A 16,338-nucleotide genomic window follows, 5' to 3' on the forward strand; every position below is an offset into this window, starting at 1 on the left:
GCAATAATCTAATATTTTAATAAATTGTAAGCAGGGTATTCACAGGTGCAACCAATTACTTTTTCATATTGGGTGTAGGTTTGATAAATGGAAATCAACCAATTGTGATAAATTTTTAAAAGTAATTGGCGACCAATTTAGTAATCGATTATATTCAAGTATAGAAACTCAAAAAGTTCAGTGGAAGAAAAAACTGAAAGGATGTATAAAACAGATGTTAATTTCTGTTCACTTTGATGTATGAAAAATTCACAATAAAATTTTTTAATATATAAAAATTGTAATTCCTTGTGTTGCACTTTTTCCTTCCACTCAACTTTACATCAGTATGCTTGGATACTGCTGCAGCGTAGCCACAAGACGTTTGAAGTAATCCTCATGAAATGTTAAGTTTTATACATTGTAAACAGTAGTTAGTAGCTTTACTTTTCTATATTGAATTTTTTAAATTTACATTTCTTTGTCGATCTGAAACATTTTAAGTTTTAGTTCAACACTTTCTGTTACGTTACCTGAGATGATCCTCTTGTTCGCCACCTGGGGAGGCAAAGCGGCGGCAGCAGAGCGGAGTCAGGCCGTCATTATATCATTGTTTTATTACTATCATTGTAATTTTTCATTATGTCGTCTGCACAAAAAAAACCAAAAACAAATACATTTTCTTAAGGAGCTGATCGTCCCTCCCCAGAGGAAAAGAAAAGAACAAAAAGTAATCCCACCACTACAGTTACTTTCCTCAAAACACATTTAAAATCAATGTAAATTACAGCAATGTAAAACGAAAATAATGCAAAATAAAAATCAACCCTGAAAGAGATAATATAACAGCAACTGGCTGAATAATAATAATAATAATTAGAATCCAACACCCAGCACCTTAATACAATGATTTTAGAGAAACTGACGTATTAAAAGCTGAAAGGAAAAGTGTTGAGTTACTAACTGAGGCTTCCTCACTGATCCGAGTTTATTTCTGAAGCTAAAGCGTCAAACGCAAACCAGAGTCCGCTTGGGTGGTGTTCTTCTTCTTCTTCTTTTTAGTTTTTTATTCTTTTTCCGAGAAAGTAAACTTTCTCTCTCTGCTTCAAGCCATTCCGGACCAACAAAACGCCTTCTTGAACAGAGTAAAAATAATACAAATAAAAAATAAACCAGCAGTAGTCATCATCACCACCACCACCACCATCGTTATTAAATAGGTCAATAATCCAGGGAGGGTCGGTGTTAATCTGTGTTAAAGGTGCAGTACACCCGAAAACAAAAAGGCAGCAATGATATGATCCAAATTTCCCCCCCCTGCCCGCAAAATCTGTACAAATCCCCAATAATTTCAACGACACAAAAATATATTATCAAATCAAAAAAAAAAGAGAGAAAAAAGTAGAGGAAAATAATTCACCATTTGTCGTCATCTTTTTTTTTTTTCTCGTTTCCAGTGATCTTCTATAACACTCGTCCTCCAAAAGTAAAAATAAAAACAAACGACTTCCTGTGAGTTTGCTCTTTGGGACGCTCGACAAGCGGGAGGAAGAGGAAGAGGCCGACATTCTGGAGATGAAGGCGTGAACACAACCAACCAATCAGAGGTGAGCGGGGATTCCAGGGTCACAAATAAATCGCTTGAGGACGAGGAAATGAAACCCCCCCCCCCCCGATTTAAATTCTTCTACGAAAGGCAACGTAAAATCCTCCCCATCTTGTTCCAGTGCACAACTCTTACGACGACGGATTATTAGAGCCATGCTGAGAAAAAAAATTAAATTCCAAAAATAAAGTCGAAATATTATGAAAATAAAGTCGTAATATATTGAGAATGAAGCTGAAATATCACAAGAAAAGTTGTAATACAATAAAATAAAGTTTTATTACGAGAATAAATTCATAATATTACAAAAATAAAGTTGTAGTAATATGTGAACTCTTGAGAATAAAGTTGTAATATTACGACAGAGTCATAATATTACAGAAATAGTCGAACACGACTATTTTGTGATACAACTTTATTCTCATAATACTACGACTTCTTGTACGAATTCTCATAATGACTATTTTCGTAATACTACGGTTTTATTCTCGTAATACAACTTTTGGTACAAATTCTCAACCATTTTTCCTTATTGTTACGACTTAATCTTGTAATATTATGACTTTTTGTACGAGTTTTCGTAATACTGCGACTTTGTTCTTGTAATTTTACTTTTGTTTTCTTAGCGTGGCCACAACACCCTGTCATTTATTGTAAGCCTTTTAAAAAAAGAAGAAAACAAACGTAAAGATGGCGGCAGCAGAGAAACCAAAACGGAGTGAGAAAGGTGAGAGTTCGGATGTGTTTGTGCCGAAGGCGGGGAGAAAACGAAGGCGGCAGGACGGGGACAGGGTCCGTTCGCTTGTCGGGACGAGTCGGAGCAGAACCCGAACCGAACTCACCAGCAAAATAAGGCTCAAAAGCTCGCTTTCCCCACCAGAACCGCCCGACAGCAGAACCGTGCAGAAACCGAATAAATACAAGGAGGAAAAACTGGAGTGGTCCGAGTGATCAAAGTGCCTCCTAACAAAAAAACAGAGAAGAATCAGACATGCAGAAGAGTGGAACGTCTCAGCAGAAGATGGCGGCCATCTTCTCCGTCTGCAGGTCTCAGAACCGGCAGCCCTATGCTTCAGACTGTAGTCTAGACAACAATCATGTTTTTAAAGTGATCCCGCCCCCCGCCGCTGGCATCAGCCCGCCGCTGCCGCCGCCACCGCTCACAGTTTCAGCTCATTGGCGATCTTTGAAGCAATGTTCTTGAAGGCCATGGACGTTCCCGAGATCCGCTTGAAGCGCACGCCGTTGAGGGAGAGCCGCGGCAGCTTGCACACCTCCATCTCCCACTGGACGAAGTCGTCGTGCGCCGGGTTGCCCGACATGCACAGCAGCATGTAGCGCTCGCGCAGCTCGTACTCGCAGCTGTTGGAGTCGAGCACCTTGCGGATCTCGCGCATCATCTCCGTGGGCTCCATGGACGACGTGGTCTTCATGGACCAGGTGAAGCGCAGCGAGCGCGGCTTGGCAGCGTCCTTCTGGCTGGCGTTGGCCGGAGGCGTGCCGGTGCCACCTGCAGGCGGACCAAGGAACAACAACAACGTTTCACTTTCTTCTTTTTTAGTATTTTTTTCTTCCACAAACCATGACCGCCTTTCCGCAGCGGCGTTTCAGGGTCATTACACACAGAAAAAAAAGGCGTAAATTTCTGTCAGAAAACTTTTAAAATGTTTAGTTTAATCCCAGAAATATTCTTGAAAAAAAAACGTGTCAATTTTCAAATTTCTCCTGAACATTTCCTGACTTTCGACATTTTGATATTTGAAATTTCTTTATTTCTAGAAAATTTCTGAGAATCAAAAAATTTCCAGCATTTTTGTTTGAGTGCAAATGTTCAACTTGAAACTCAAATTTTCAAGTTTTTTTTAATAGAAACTTTCTGACAATCTAAAAGTTTCAGGAAAATTTGTGACTTTTGGAGATCAGAAATTTCCTCATTTTTTTTCTAGGGACTTCTGAGATTAATGTCAATTTCTGAATTCTTTCTCACAAATTTAACTCTTCAAACTCAGAAATGTCAAAAACATTTTCCAGAATGTTTCTGATATTAATCTCAAAATTTCAGAAAATTGCACATTTTTGACTATTGATGTTTTTTCTAAAGAATTACTGAGCTTAATCTGAGTTTTTAAAGCAGATTTTCAACGTTTGAATTTCAAGGGTTTTTTTCTCCTGGGAAATTTCTGATAATCTCTAAAAACCTCCCAAACATGTCCTTACTGTCAGGATTGATAGTTTTATTATTTTCTCCAGTATTTGTTCAATGAATGTATAAATAAATACCAATAAATTTAAAAATACAGTGTATAATTATTCTATATGTCACTGGTGTACCAAAAAAACTCAATGGGAACATTTTCCAAGAGCAGTATTTGTGTTTGTGGGGTATAATTGCTGCGACACCCACAGTGATACAGTCACCTAAAAAAGGAAGTAATTAATAGTTTTTGTTATCATAAAAGTACCACCAAATATCAGGATAAAACTTTAACTCCATACTGCCCATCTCTAGTGTAAAACAATGTTTTATGGTTTTATTCAATACTTTCTGAAATGATTGATATTTTGTCACCCACCGGTGTTTCCGGAGCCGGGCGAGGAGTTGTTCTCGTCGTTGTTGGAAGAGGAGGAGAGAACGCCGCCGGAGGTTTTCTCCGACTTGTCTACAGTACTGCTCAGCACGGATCTGTGAGGAGCGACGGGAGGGAGGAAGGGAAAGACGGAGAGAAGGAGGAGGAGGGAGAAAAGAGAGGAAAGTTTAAGATTTAAAGAGGAAAACCGTAAAAAAGTGAAGTCAGAACAAGGAGCAGGTGGGGAACATGGAGGAGAAGCAAAACCGATGAGGATGTGTGGATGATGGAGATAAACTTTAACGCTCCTCCGTGTGTGTTGGTGTGCATCGTGGTACTCTCTGGATTTTTGACCGATTTGTTGCACACAAACACACATTTTGGAGCCTAAATATGATTTTTTCCCCCCCCCACTCTCCCACACACTCATGACCATGCAGCTCACCCTCCACGCCATCGCTGTCACTCTCTCTCTACCGCTAAAAATGGCCGCAGCCCCCTGATTGGACACCGGAATCACCATCACCAACCAATTACAGCTCCCCTCTCCCAGGCGGTCGTCTACTGATTAACAGGAATTTTGCTACAATCTGAGGGATTATTTAATCTTCGGTCGGGTCGCTCCGTGTCTCACCTGCTGCCCTCATCCCGACCCTCTCCCTCATACGAACTGCTCGGAAAAAATCAACACAAGTTTAGTTTTTGCTCAAGTGTTTGGGGGAAACATTCTGGTTCTCATAGATAATTACAAAAATAATAATAATAATAGTAAAAAACAAACATTGTTTTCTTCACCATGCCGTCCTGAATACTCCAGTCCAACCATCAACTTTTTATTTTCAACATTTATCAATTTGAGTTTTTTTGGATTACACAGAGAAAAAATGTTTAATTATTATTTTTTTTATTTCTAACTGTTGTAAATGGATAAAGTAATTTTATACAATTATTTGAATTAAGACAAAATATTTTTACATTTTTTTCCCCCAAACAAACGCAAAAATATTAAGCATATTGGAAGCCTTTCATTTAATAAAAACATTTGATGTTCTGGATCCTGTTCACTACAAAAAAGTTTAAATAGTTCATGCTTAGCTTATTGTTGAGTAGGTAAAGTAATATTTAAAAAATTACAACATTTTTGGTGATTTTAGTTTTTAAAAATTATGTTTGTTAGCTGATTATTTGTAGCCCACTTTGACAAAAGGTTTAGACACCAATGGTTTAGGATTTTAAGATTGAGGTTTTTAAATGCAATAATATTTTCTAATGTTTTTAAATCAATACATAAAGTTTTGAATGCACCTAAAAGCTTCTCATAAATTCACATCTCTTACAAATATCTCACCTGATCTTTGGGTTCGCTGTCAGCAATTTTTTTAAAAAAAGAGAACTAAAAAAAAGTTACCTTTTGAGCTCTCATAGATTTATTAAAAATAAATGGCCTAATATGAGAGCATCTACTGTATTTTTGTCAGTTTGAGAGTTTCTTTAAGTGATGCTTTATTTAAAAGAAGTTAACTTGTTTTGAGTCAGGAGCTCAGCTGTTTCACAGAATCAAAACGAAAACAGGAAGTGATGTTTTATTTCTGCAAATCTAAAGTAAAAGGTGCTTTTAAGAATATAAAAATATCAAGGTGAGACTTTTTCTCAACTTGAGCAGCTTCACACATCCTAGAAATGCTTTTAATTACGTTTAACTCATTTAAAACACTACAGTTGAAACGTGAATAAGTGATATAATTGTAACAAGTTGGACCAAATGAGAGGCTCTTTGGATGAGGGACGGAGCAACCAGGGCGGCATGATGAGGGGGCGACGTTAGGAGCATGAATGACCCCAGAACTGGAGGTTAAACCAACCTGTGTTAGTAACACGTTGGACCTACACACAGTCTAACACACACACACACACACACACACACACCATCCGCGCTCACAGCAGCAGACAGGACAGAAAACACAGGGGACAAACTGAACGGAGACACAGAGACAGAGACCAGGACGATGGGAGAGACACATCCAACAGTTTGACGTCTGAAACCGATTCCTGGTGGCTTAGTAGCAGGAAATATTATATTTTATATTTTAAACACCACCAGCAACATTTATTGCCCCACACCTTGAAAAAACGTGTTGAAAGCTTTAAAATAAATTTTGCTTTAACTGCAGCAGAACCTCAGAAAAAAAATCTTTACTCAGTAGAGAAAGGTAAACAGTTTAAGGATTAATTACTAAGATTTGCTGCTGTAAATGTTCTGCAGAATGCGGCTAAGGATCTATTTAATTTGTGTTAAAAAATTAAATCAGAAACATTTAGGACAGACTTTGACTTTCTGTTCAGTTATCTTGTCTTTAATGGATTTATGTCTGGAGACAAAGATGGCTGAGATGACCATGTTTCTGTTTTAAATGTCCTGCTGTTTGACCTTTGGGAATAGAAAAAGGCCCAGGGCATTACAGAGCCTCCACCGTGCTCACGCAGCGGGAATAAGATGCTTTTGGTTTCACATCAAACCCACTGGTTGTTGCTCAATCTTTGTCTCATTTCCCAGTTTGAGTTGATGTTTTGTCGCGTCACTCGTATCATAAATATCGCATGAAACCAAGACTGCGTTCACAAAGCAGGTCTTGGTGCTCAATTCTAATTTTTTGCTGAAATCTGATTTTTTCCTTTAAATCGGTCGTTCATATTACAAATTAAATGCGACCACAATCAGACTTCTGTGTGAACGGTTTACAACGCCAGAAGAAGAACTCTGTTTGCAGAAGCATTAACGGATGGAAACGCTTATTGATTATTAATTGACTTTAAACTTTATTTAGCACTGGGAGCTGACGGTATCGTCACAAGAAGAAAGAAAGTTAGTAAAAAAGAAAGTACGACTAGAAGCGACTGCGTTTCGTCTCCAATCTGATTGGATGTGTAGTCAGAGTTAAGCGTGATGTGATGCGCGACTTCTTTCATAATTTCAAACTTATACTTTTCAGCTAGTTTGTCTGGCTTTTTTGGGTTCAGAATGATGACGCACGTCTCACGTTTTTCACCTAACAGTGGGATAAAATGTGACTGCAGACTCTTTGAAAACAATCGTGCATGTACCTGACTTGGTGCCACATTTGGAAGTGGTAAAAATCGAACTTTTTGTGGAGAAAAGATCAAAATTCTGCCGTTCAGATTGTTATGAAAAGGTTTTCCTGCCGTGTGAACGTAGCTTTACCCATCTGCGACAAATCTGATTCAAATATTGTCAATGATTAAATTTATAGAAACTGAGATGAGCTTAAAAAAATTAAAGTATAAAGATTAGAGTACATGCATGTACAAAAATCAAAGTTTATAAAAGCTGCATTTATTTTAAGGCTTTTCAACATCCTAACTGAAAGCCCATATATGTATCCGACTCTAAAGATATGTTTTAAATGAACATATGAGAGTGAAAGCTGTAAAATAATTATTTTAAATCCATTTAAAAACACCTTAAAGCTGTTCTCCCAGCAACAGAATAAACATCGTTTTAGATACTGAAATGATCTCATGTTAACGCAGACACAACATGTAATACAAGCTCTGACCAGCAGGTGGAGCAGTGTCCCGCGGCATTGCTCTACCTGCTGGCTGAAACAAACCAATGCAAGGGATAAACAACTTCTCTTGACATGCTTTTTGCATTTCCAATGAACACAAACATGTGAAAAGGTGCGAGCGAGTAGATCCACATGTTTAAATGAAGAAATAAAAACAGTTGGGTTTTTTTTTTTCCAGCCACAGTTGCTCAAAGCCATCCAGGTCTGTTGCTGCTGCTGTTGATGTTAGAGAGCCAATGCCAGGAGTGAGTGAGAACAGAGATGAATGTTATGGTAGAAAAAGCCTGAAGGCACTGCGGACCCGTCCCTCCTGGGTCCTTTCCTCTGCCAAACCGACCAGAGCTGAAAACAAGCCAGGAGGACGACCCGGCGTCGCCATCTAAGCTGATTAAGGCACAGGGATGTGATGGGTGATGGTTTGAAGGAGTTAGCTTGGATTAAAGGAGCATTAATAAATGCTGCGGGGAAAGGTCACAGTACTATCTACTATCATAAAGTGCTGAGGGGGAAGAAAAACAAAACAAACGTTTGATCCTCAAAGAGATTGCTTTTTTTGGTCACAATTTTTCAGATCATCCAACAGATTCTAACAAAGATGAGACGAGTAAATATAAAAGGGAAAAAACTATCCATGCTCATATGTGACAAAGTAATTAACCCCAAACCTTAGGGTGAATTCACGCCGGCCCTGATAAGCCCACTTTAATTAAACTTTAGTTCGTTTGCCTAGAAAGTCCGGCTCGTTTGGGGAAGGGTGAACCAAAACAGTGAACTCGGGTCTGGGTTTGCTTGAAGTGAACTCTGCCCCAGTTTGAATGCTTACGTGAAATACTGACCCCTTGCAATATTGGACAGACGTCGTCACAATCGATGCGCTCCTGTAGATGAAGTTTATAACGTATCACTTTTATTTAGTTGATTTCTTTGTAAAAACGGCCGTATGGTGCTGCACAAACATTTAATTGGATTTTATCGTAAATCTTTGATGTTTAAAGAAGACGGCGATGGACAGCAGGCTTCAATCAGCAGGCTTCAATCAGCCCTTGGCGTAACTGAGAATTTGGAGTGAACACTTTTTACTAGGCAAAAAGATTAACGTTCATATACTTCATGAGACTAGTAAGATGCAATCAGGTATTGCATTTTGGTTGATAATCATTAGAAATTGCCCAACCATCATGTAGCTAAAAGTGTACGGAAAAATGTATCTTTTGTTCGCTTTTAAGTCTGCTCTGCTGTAAGGGGAACATCAGGTGAGAGAAGGTTTGGGTCAGTTTCGAAGGTAACCATTTCCAACTTTTGTAAATACAGCTTCCTATAGCCAGACAAGTTAGCTCGATTGGCTATACTGGCATAAACAACCTGGGAAAACAATCAAAGTTGATCTGTTTAACACTTCTGACGTCCATCATGGCGCCTTGACGTGATTAGGTGACGTAGCTGCAAAGGGTCAATACCAAAGTGGGCTATAGTGGAGGGCATTCTGGGTAAATACAACCTGAGCAACTGTGTGAGTTTAGCGCTAGCTGGAAAAATGGCTCATGATCTCTTACCAAAGACATAAGAGTAATCCTACAAACCCTTAAAATCTAGTTACTCCATTTTTGTTTACATTACGGTCACGGCTTCTTCAGAGGTTTTTGTGTCATTTCCTGTGTCCTGTACGAGACGCTACAGTCTTATGATTGTTGGTGTGATTGTGAGGCACTTAAACGACATTTGACCGATGATTACCAGAGACCGCAGGTACAATACGAGTCCAGAAAACGTAGAAATGGTTTTGTAATCCTCTCCAGACTGACAGTTTGAATCTTTTCACTTCTGTAGATCAGGGGCATGACTTCCTGCTTTTGCCTTTTTCTTAGCCTTCAGGCTCTGTTGAAGTGATTTTGTGACTTTACAGCCCAGGCAGTCATCATGACTGCTTAGGGCTTCTGAATGTGACAAAATCACAATATAACAAGATGGGGATGATTATATTTTCACATGGGAGTCAGGTTATCTTTTCAATAAATTAAATCATTTTGTGTCGACTTGACTTATCTATATTAATATTTTCTATATGATCTGAAATGTTTGTGGCAAAAAAAGCAAAATCAACAATAATCTGTTTTTTATTTCTGCAACTATTTCTCCTTGTTTTTGGATTTTTAAGAGAAAATGTTTTCACATCGAGGAAGGCAGAGGTTTGGTCTTAAATCTGGGATTTTTGCAGACGGTCTGAGCTTTTACACATTCCAGCCGGATGGTAAACAGGATGGGGGGGCGAGGATGAGGAGGATGGGAAGGACGGTGGCAGGACGAAGAGGAAGAGAGGTGAAGTGTTATACTGCATGATGATGGCTTGGTGAGTGACAGGGATGTTAGTAAGAAAAATAAAATAAATAAAATCTGGCCAAAACACGGCACTCAAACTCAGGGGGGGAAAAGGGGCCAAACCACAGAAAAATAGGAAGGCAACAAAAGGAAGATCCGAACAAAAAAGCTGCACAAAAACACCAAAAAAATAAAGGGAATAAATATATATATATATATGTGTAATATATATAAAGAGGAAAATATATGTGTAAAAATATATCAAAGGGTTATGTTTAACGTCAGGTTTGTTGCCTACCTTCTTGGAAACCTGAATGAGAGATTTCTACAAAAAACAAAAGAGGGATAAAGAAAGAAAGACAAAAAAAATTGGATGTATAAAACGTACGCATTTACAACTTCACTGTAAAAAAGATAAATTGTCCTCAGGATAAAAAATAAATTTAAAAAAAATTTTTTTTTAAATGAACAGACAAAACATCGGTATTGCTGCATAAAGTGATTAAAGGTGAACCAATGTTGTTAGAGGGATTTTAAAGAAAATCTAAGACCTACGACGGAGTTATAGGGCCATACTGACAGAATGAAACTGTAAAAATTAAGTTATGACATCAACAAAGTGAGATGAAACTCTCCACATAACGCAGCCGTCCTGGTTATTCCTGAAATTAAGCGTTTGTGATGTGAGAAGGTCAACCGTGCAGCAAAGAACAAAAACATTCCCATAAAAAACACACAGAGACGGTTAAGCAACAACTTCATCTGTAAACACACAGACAGGGACTCCAGAACAAGCATGGCGGTAATGGTTGGGTGCTACGATTTCCTGCTTTCCTGGCCGGTTTGTGTGTGAGCATGTGTGTCAAGGTGTCCCCACTAGCGGTATTTATAGTTGTAGGAGAAACGATATCTCCGGTGTAACCATGGATACGCTGAGTGGGAGGCTTGGAGAGCGGCTGTACCTCCGTCTCCTCCTCGTACACACAAACACACACGGTTCGTTTCCATGAGGACGGAACGCGAACAAAACAAAACGCAGAGAAACACCTGAATGACCCAAGAGACCATAATAAAACTGATAAATCTGAAAGAAAATAATTAATTTCTATTCCTTTAAGGATGAAAACAGTAAAGCCAAAGTCGGCGTGTTTATAATGAACCTTTAGGCCTGGTGTCAGACTCGCTGCTCATTGATCAACTTTGACTTTATGCAGAATCAAATATATGAGATACTACACAATGTTTTATTATATCTCCTTAACAGTAACTTACTTATCTTAATATTTGTTTTTATTACACATTTTCTACCTATTTTTATTATTTTAGATTTCTTTATATTATAGCAACATTCTTAAATTGTGTGTTTATATAAATATATATATTTATGATTTATAAATATAATAATAATATTTATTTCAAATAAATATTATTATTATCTTGGTTAATATTATAGCCACTAATATTACATTACAATGTCTATGTTATCTCAGTGTCATCCTATTTATCACTATTGTTTATTAGTTATTAATTTTTCAGGAGTTATAAAGTTACACTATTTTCACATTAATTTAATGCATTTAAGATAATTTAGTTTTGTTATTAGAGCTGCTCATTTACATTATTATAATCAATATTACTATCCCCACTCATTGTTTCTATATTACAGCTACATGATTATTACTAATATAATTTTTTCAGGTTCAAATGTAATTTTGTTGATTTTGAATGTTTTTTTACACATTTATTATTATTCACATTTATTTTCTATTTTATTTATTTATTTATATATATACTTTTTTTAGATTATCCAATCTGCTGATGTTATTGTAATTATTTCAAATCCTATAACCACTAATATTTATCAATTCATATGTAACTACACAAACATAATTAAGCAAAATATAATAATTTCAAGCATTATTAATAATTTTACGTAATTATTTGATAGTCAGTAGATTAAAAAAAAATACAATTCATATAGTTTATCAATTTTTACTATTAATCTGTTTTATTTCTTTTCAGTAGTCAATGCTTCTACATTTGAAATAATAATATATTACTGGATCTTCTCTTTGTATTGCTTTAAAAATCCATGTTCCTATAATTCTGATTTTAATCCTATAATAAAAGTCACTGCCCTTATTATTGTTAGCATGACATTTTTGTGAATGTCAACTCAAGCAGCTGCAGATTCACTACGTGTATTAATTCGCTCTTTGCCTTATGGGCTTTAAATGGTCAAAATCAGCAACATGACAAACATGTTTCTACTTTAAAGAGAAAAAAAAACACACTTCAGTCTCTATGATAAATCCTCTACAACTGCATTAAACAAAACGCCAAAGAAATATGACCACAACCAAAATGACTGGCTGGTGAGAGCAGCTCCAACCCAGATTACAGAGCAGCTGCTGCTTTCCACTTTCACCTAAGCAGCGCTGTGGGGTTGACGGTGCAGAGTACTGTAATTCTGGCAGGAAACTGGCCCGTTAAATAACTTGTAAAGCACATCTCGCCTCAGCCGTCTTTAACTGGTGCTTAAATACCAACGATAACGACTACCAATATAACTTCACTGCCTGTAAACCTACTCAACATCCTTCGTGTTTCGCTTCCTTCCTCTGATCCTTCCTTCCTCTAAAGCTGCAAACGGAGACGAACCTCAACCTGCTCGTCTTTCGACGACGACTACTCACTTTCGTACAAACTTGGATGTGAACTTGCTGAAAATCCCCGTGGCACCGTGGCCCCGCCGGGCCTGGCTGTTGCCGTGCGACAGGGACGGGGACGCGGGCCCGCCGGGGTAGGCGGAGCCCTGCTGGTCGCGGGCGCCGCGCTGCTGGCCCGCGTGGAACGTGCTGCGGATGACCCCGCCTCTGGGGAAGTTGGTGCGGTCAGACACGGTCGAGCTGCTGATGTTGTGGGCAGACGGGGAGGCACCGGGCGGCCGCTGCGGCACGGCACTGCAGAGGAGAAGAAAGGGAAGAAAGGGGAGGAGGAGGGAAAAAAAAGGGAAAGTGGTGTGATAAGGGAGAAAAGTGGGAGGTGATGAACAGAATTTAAAGCTCAAAAACGAGGATGTGGAAGACAAACAAGTTAGAAAAACATTGGAAATCCTTTCACTTTGGTTTTACAGTAAATATTCTGATGAAGTCACGTCAGGTCAGCGACTCACAGTTACACAGTTATGATCTTCAGTCTGAGGAGACTTTCACACTAAAGCTGAGCTAAAGCTTTGCATTAGCATGTTTCACTGTGGATGCACAGATCCACTTGAGCCGCTTTTCCACTGGCACGTTGCGCTCTGACCGGTTAAAGTGCGGTTCGGTGTTAACCAGGTAGTGAGCTTTTCCGTTATACGCTCCGGTCCACTTTACGGTGGTCAACTCTGCTGACGGAGAACCTCTGGTTCTGATGGACTAAAATAAATCCAGATATTTCATTTTGTCTTATAGAAATTCGTTGCTGGCCCAAACATAATGATTGTTGCACCATATTTACATTATGGCACTTTATTTTTAAAATGTGCAACCTTTTCTACTTAGGTAATGCAGACAAAAGGTACAAACCAATAGCCATGCATAGACTATTATTTCTAATCCAAATGAAAAATAAAATTCACATCACAAGTTAATATTATGTAGTTCCAGTGTTTCCCACGGTGTGACCACAGCTGCACCGTTTCTCTCTTCTTTTTTTTTAAAATTACTGTTCGTATTTCAGAGTGGCTAGCTGTTAGCAGTTAGCTAGCTCTGCCAATTAGCAAAGAAAAATAATTTTGGTAATTTTGTCTGTTTTAACTTTAGACAGCGAGGAAAAAATATTTTTTATTGGGTGTATGAAAATATCTGGTTTCATCTGTAACATTTTCAAAATTTAAGCTTTTAATCCAACGTTAGATTGGACTTTCTTGATAAAACTGTGCAGATTAAATATCAAGCACTTTAAATGACATTCAAACATTTTCAAGGATTTCAAGCACCTGTACAAACCCTTATATTACTTTAGCTAAATTAATCTTCTCAGAGGTTACAGACTGAATAAAAATCAGGTCTGACTGATTATCTGGATCACCTCAGAGTGTTTCTCTGCTGCTCTCAGCTGCATCACCTAACAGCCTCTCTGCTGTCACCCATAACTACAGCTTTCTGCCAGAGACAGATTACATAACGAGTCTGAGAGCGAAGCTGTCCTCTCCAGCCCCCACGACAAAACTTAGAGCTCAATCCAGAGCTGAGATCGAGAGAAGAACGTCGGCACATCGGTTAACAAAACAATTAACGTAAACAACACAGGCTGGATCAGGTAGATTAGTTGAGTAGTTCTGCGAATGGAAATGATACGAGTTGGGTTAGATAATGTGTGTTAGCATCAAGAGAACCCGTGTTTCTAATGTAGCGTAAGCAGATGTTAATGGAGCGGCAGCATCGTTTCTAATGCGGGCACAATTACAGGTTTTCTTTACATGTAACATCAAATTAACCTTCAGCTGATCCCGTCACAAGCAGACAGCACTAAAGCATCGGTAGAGACCCGACAGGGAAAACGTTTTAATAAACTGCGGTTGTGTCTCCATAACGGATCCAGTTTAACATCATCATCATTTTCCTTTATGTAACCGCTTTGGTGAAGCCTTTGTCACAACTAGCTGCAATTAATACCGTGTTGTTGTGGTTTCAGTCTTAATCAGTCTTGAGGGGACATTTTTATGCTGCGACTTAATATCACAGTATTGTCTGTAGCCAAATGCAACCAAGTTTTTAAATTTGAAAAACTTTGAAAATTCTAATTTTCTTCACAGGTTTGCAGCAACAGCTCCATTATTATGATTACAGCAATGACTCTGAAAATAGTTTCTGATTTAATCAACAACATTAATCTTTTATTTGTTTTTTTCCCCCAGAATGTTTTTCCACCAAATGGTCTTTTTAGAGTCTGTATACTCCAATCATCAACTAGTTTAGTAGTTGATTAATCGTTAACTGGAGCATAAAGGCTAAATTATCTGAATATGCTGCAATATGTTTATGTTTTCCCTCAATTATTGGATTAATTTTAAGTGTATGAAAGCACTGCTATTAAACTGTCATTTCCTTGCATGGAAAGTACTGCTGGCTCAATGTTTCTATTCACTTCATTTACTGAGTTTTTCTTTCCTGGCTCAGTATTTTAGTGTTAAGCTAATTTATTTTCCTACAGTGTGTTCTCAGAGGAAATCTTTTTGTTTTCCCCAGAATAAAGTACTCCTGGTCCAGTGGTTTGTTTTGTGTGTGGATCATCTTCCTCTGCTCAAACACTAGCAAGAAGTGAAGTATTCCCCCCCCCTGTTGCCACATGCTTGCTTAATGTAAGGTCTTCCTTACATAACTGAATTTGACAGAACTGTGTTTTAATTTATATCAAATTGGTATTGAATATGAATCTGACAATTTTATTGTGCAGAACTAGACTCATTTGGATTTATTTGATGCTAATTAGTTTCTTTATTGGATATTATTTAAAGCCCTCAAGGAGACGCACTGGGAATCGGAGCTAAATGTATGATTTAAGTTAAGCTTATTATAACCAGGTAACTTTCTGACTTTAAAGACTTGCAACTCTTTTATACATCCTGTTTTTTTGCAGCCACACAGCGTTTCCTCCTCCTTGACCCCATTTAACCTCTCCAACCGTTTCCAATTTCTTCAGACGCAGAAAACCCTGCAGGTTTTCGAAACGCTTCTCGAAGAAACCTTCAGTTTCAGATCAACAGCTTTGCGGAAGTTGAAATAACGCAGCTCTAAAAATGAGAGACAAATGAGCAGCTATAAGCTGCTGTGTTGACTGCAAGTGCAAAAATTAACACAAAGAGGGGGCATTTTGTACATCCTGTGCACTTGGAGTCCCTTTTCACACAGAATATTTTTATTTTGGACACGAGGAATTAAAAATGAAGACAAATGTGCCTTTGTGTGAGGGCTGCAGTCAGAGCCAAAATTTGGGGAATACCACGCTGCTTTACAGGCTACAACCTGTAGCTCTTAGCTTTTTCTTTCTACATTTATTGAATATTTTACATTACAAAACAAGCAAATGATGCTGCAACTGGCATTAGATTAACATTCAACAAACAACTAAATTATATATAGAATAGAAACAGAAAAAAACCCCTCAACACTAAGAATAATTTTCTTAATTTCCTTAATGAATCAGTAACTCTGACAAAACATGCGAATCGTTCCAGTTCAGCTCTTAATAATTTTGGTCAAAAATGTTAAACGATTGCTGCTTTAAAATAAAATGC

The 16,338-nt window shown here is 38.0% G+C and overlaps 1 protein-coding gene across 9 annotated transcripts in view; it reads right to left on the reverse strand.

The window, feature by feature from the left end:
- Positions 1-576: 576 nt before the first annotated feature.
- mark2b (MAP/microtubule affinity-regulating kinase 2b) overlaps positions 577-16,338 on the reverse strand; it is a 65,162-nt gene continuing 49,400 nt past the window's right edge. For 6 of the 9 annotated variants that reach the window (XM_028037299.1, XM_028037300.1, XM_028037308.1 and 3 more), the window contains 5 exons: positions 12,752-13,018; positions 10,354-10,380; positions 4,787-4,822; positions 4,159-4,268; positions 577-3,095 (listed from right to left, as the gene is read on the reverse strand). In XM_028037299.1, the coding sequence (XP_027893100.1) occupies positions 2,746-3,095; positions 4,159-4,268; positions 4,787-4,822; positions 10,354-10,380; positions 12,752-13,018 (790 nt within the window). In that variant the 3' untranslated portion in view covers positions 577-2,745. The remainder of the gene's footprint in view (positions 3,096-4,158; positions 4,269-4,786; positions 4,823-10,353; positions 10,381-12,751; positions 13,019-16,338) is intronic. The other 3 variants (XM_028037303.1, XM_028037305.1, XM_028037306.1) reach the window with 3 other exon arrangements.

The sequence above is a fragment of the Xiphophorus couchianus genome, chromosome 14, assembly GCF_001444195.1.
Source record: "Xiphophorus couchianus chromosome 14, X_couchianus-1.0, whole genome shotgun sequence".
NCBI classification, from domain to species: domain Eukaryota; kingdom Metazoa; phylum Chordata; class Actinopteri; order Cyprinodontiformes; family Poeciliidae; genus Xiphophorus; species Xiphophorus couchianus.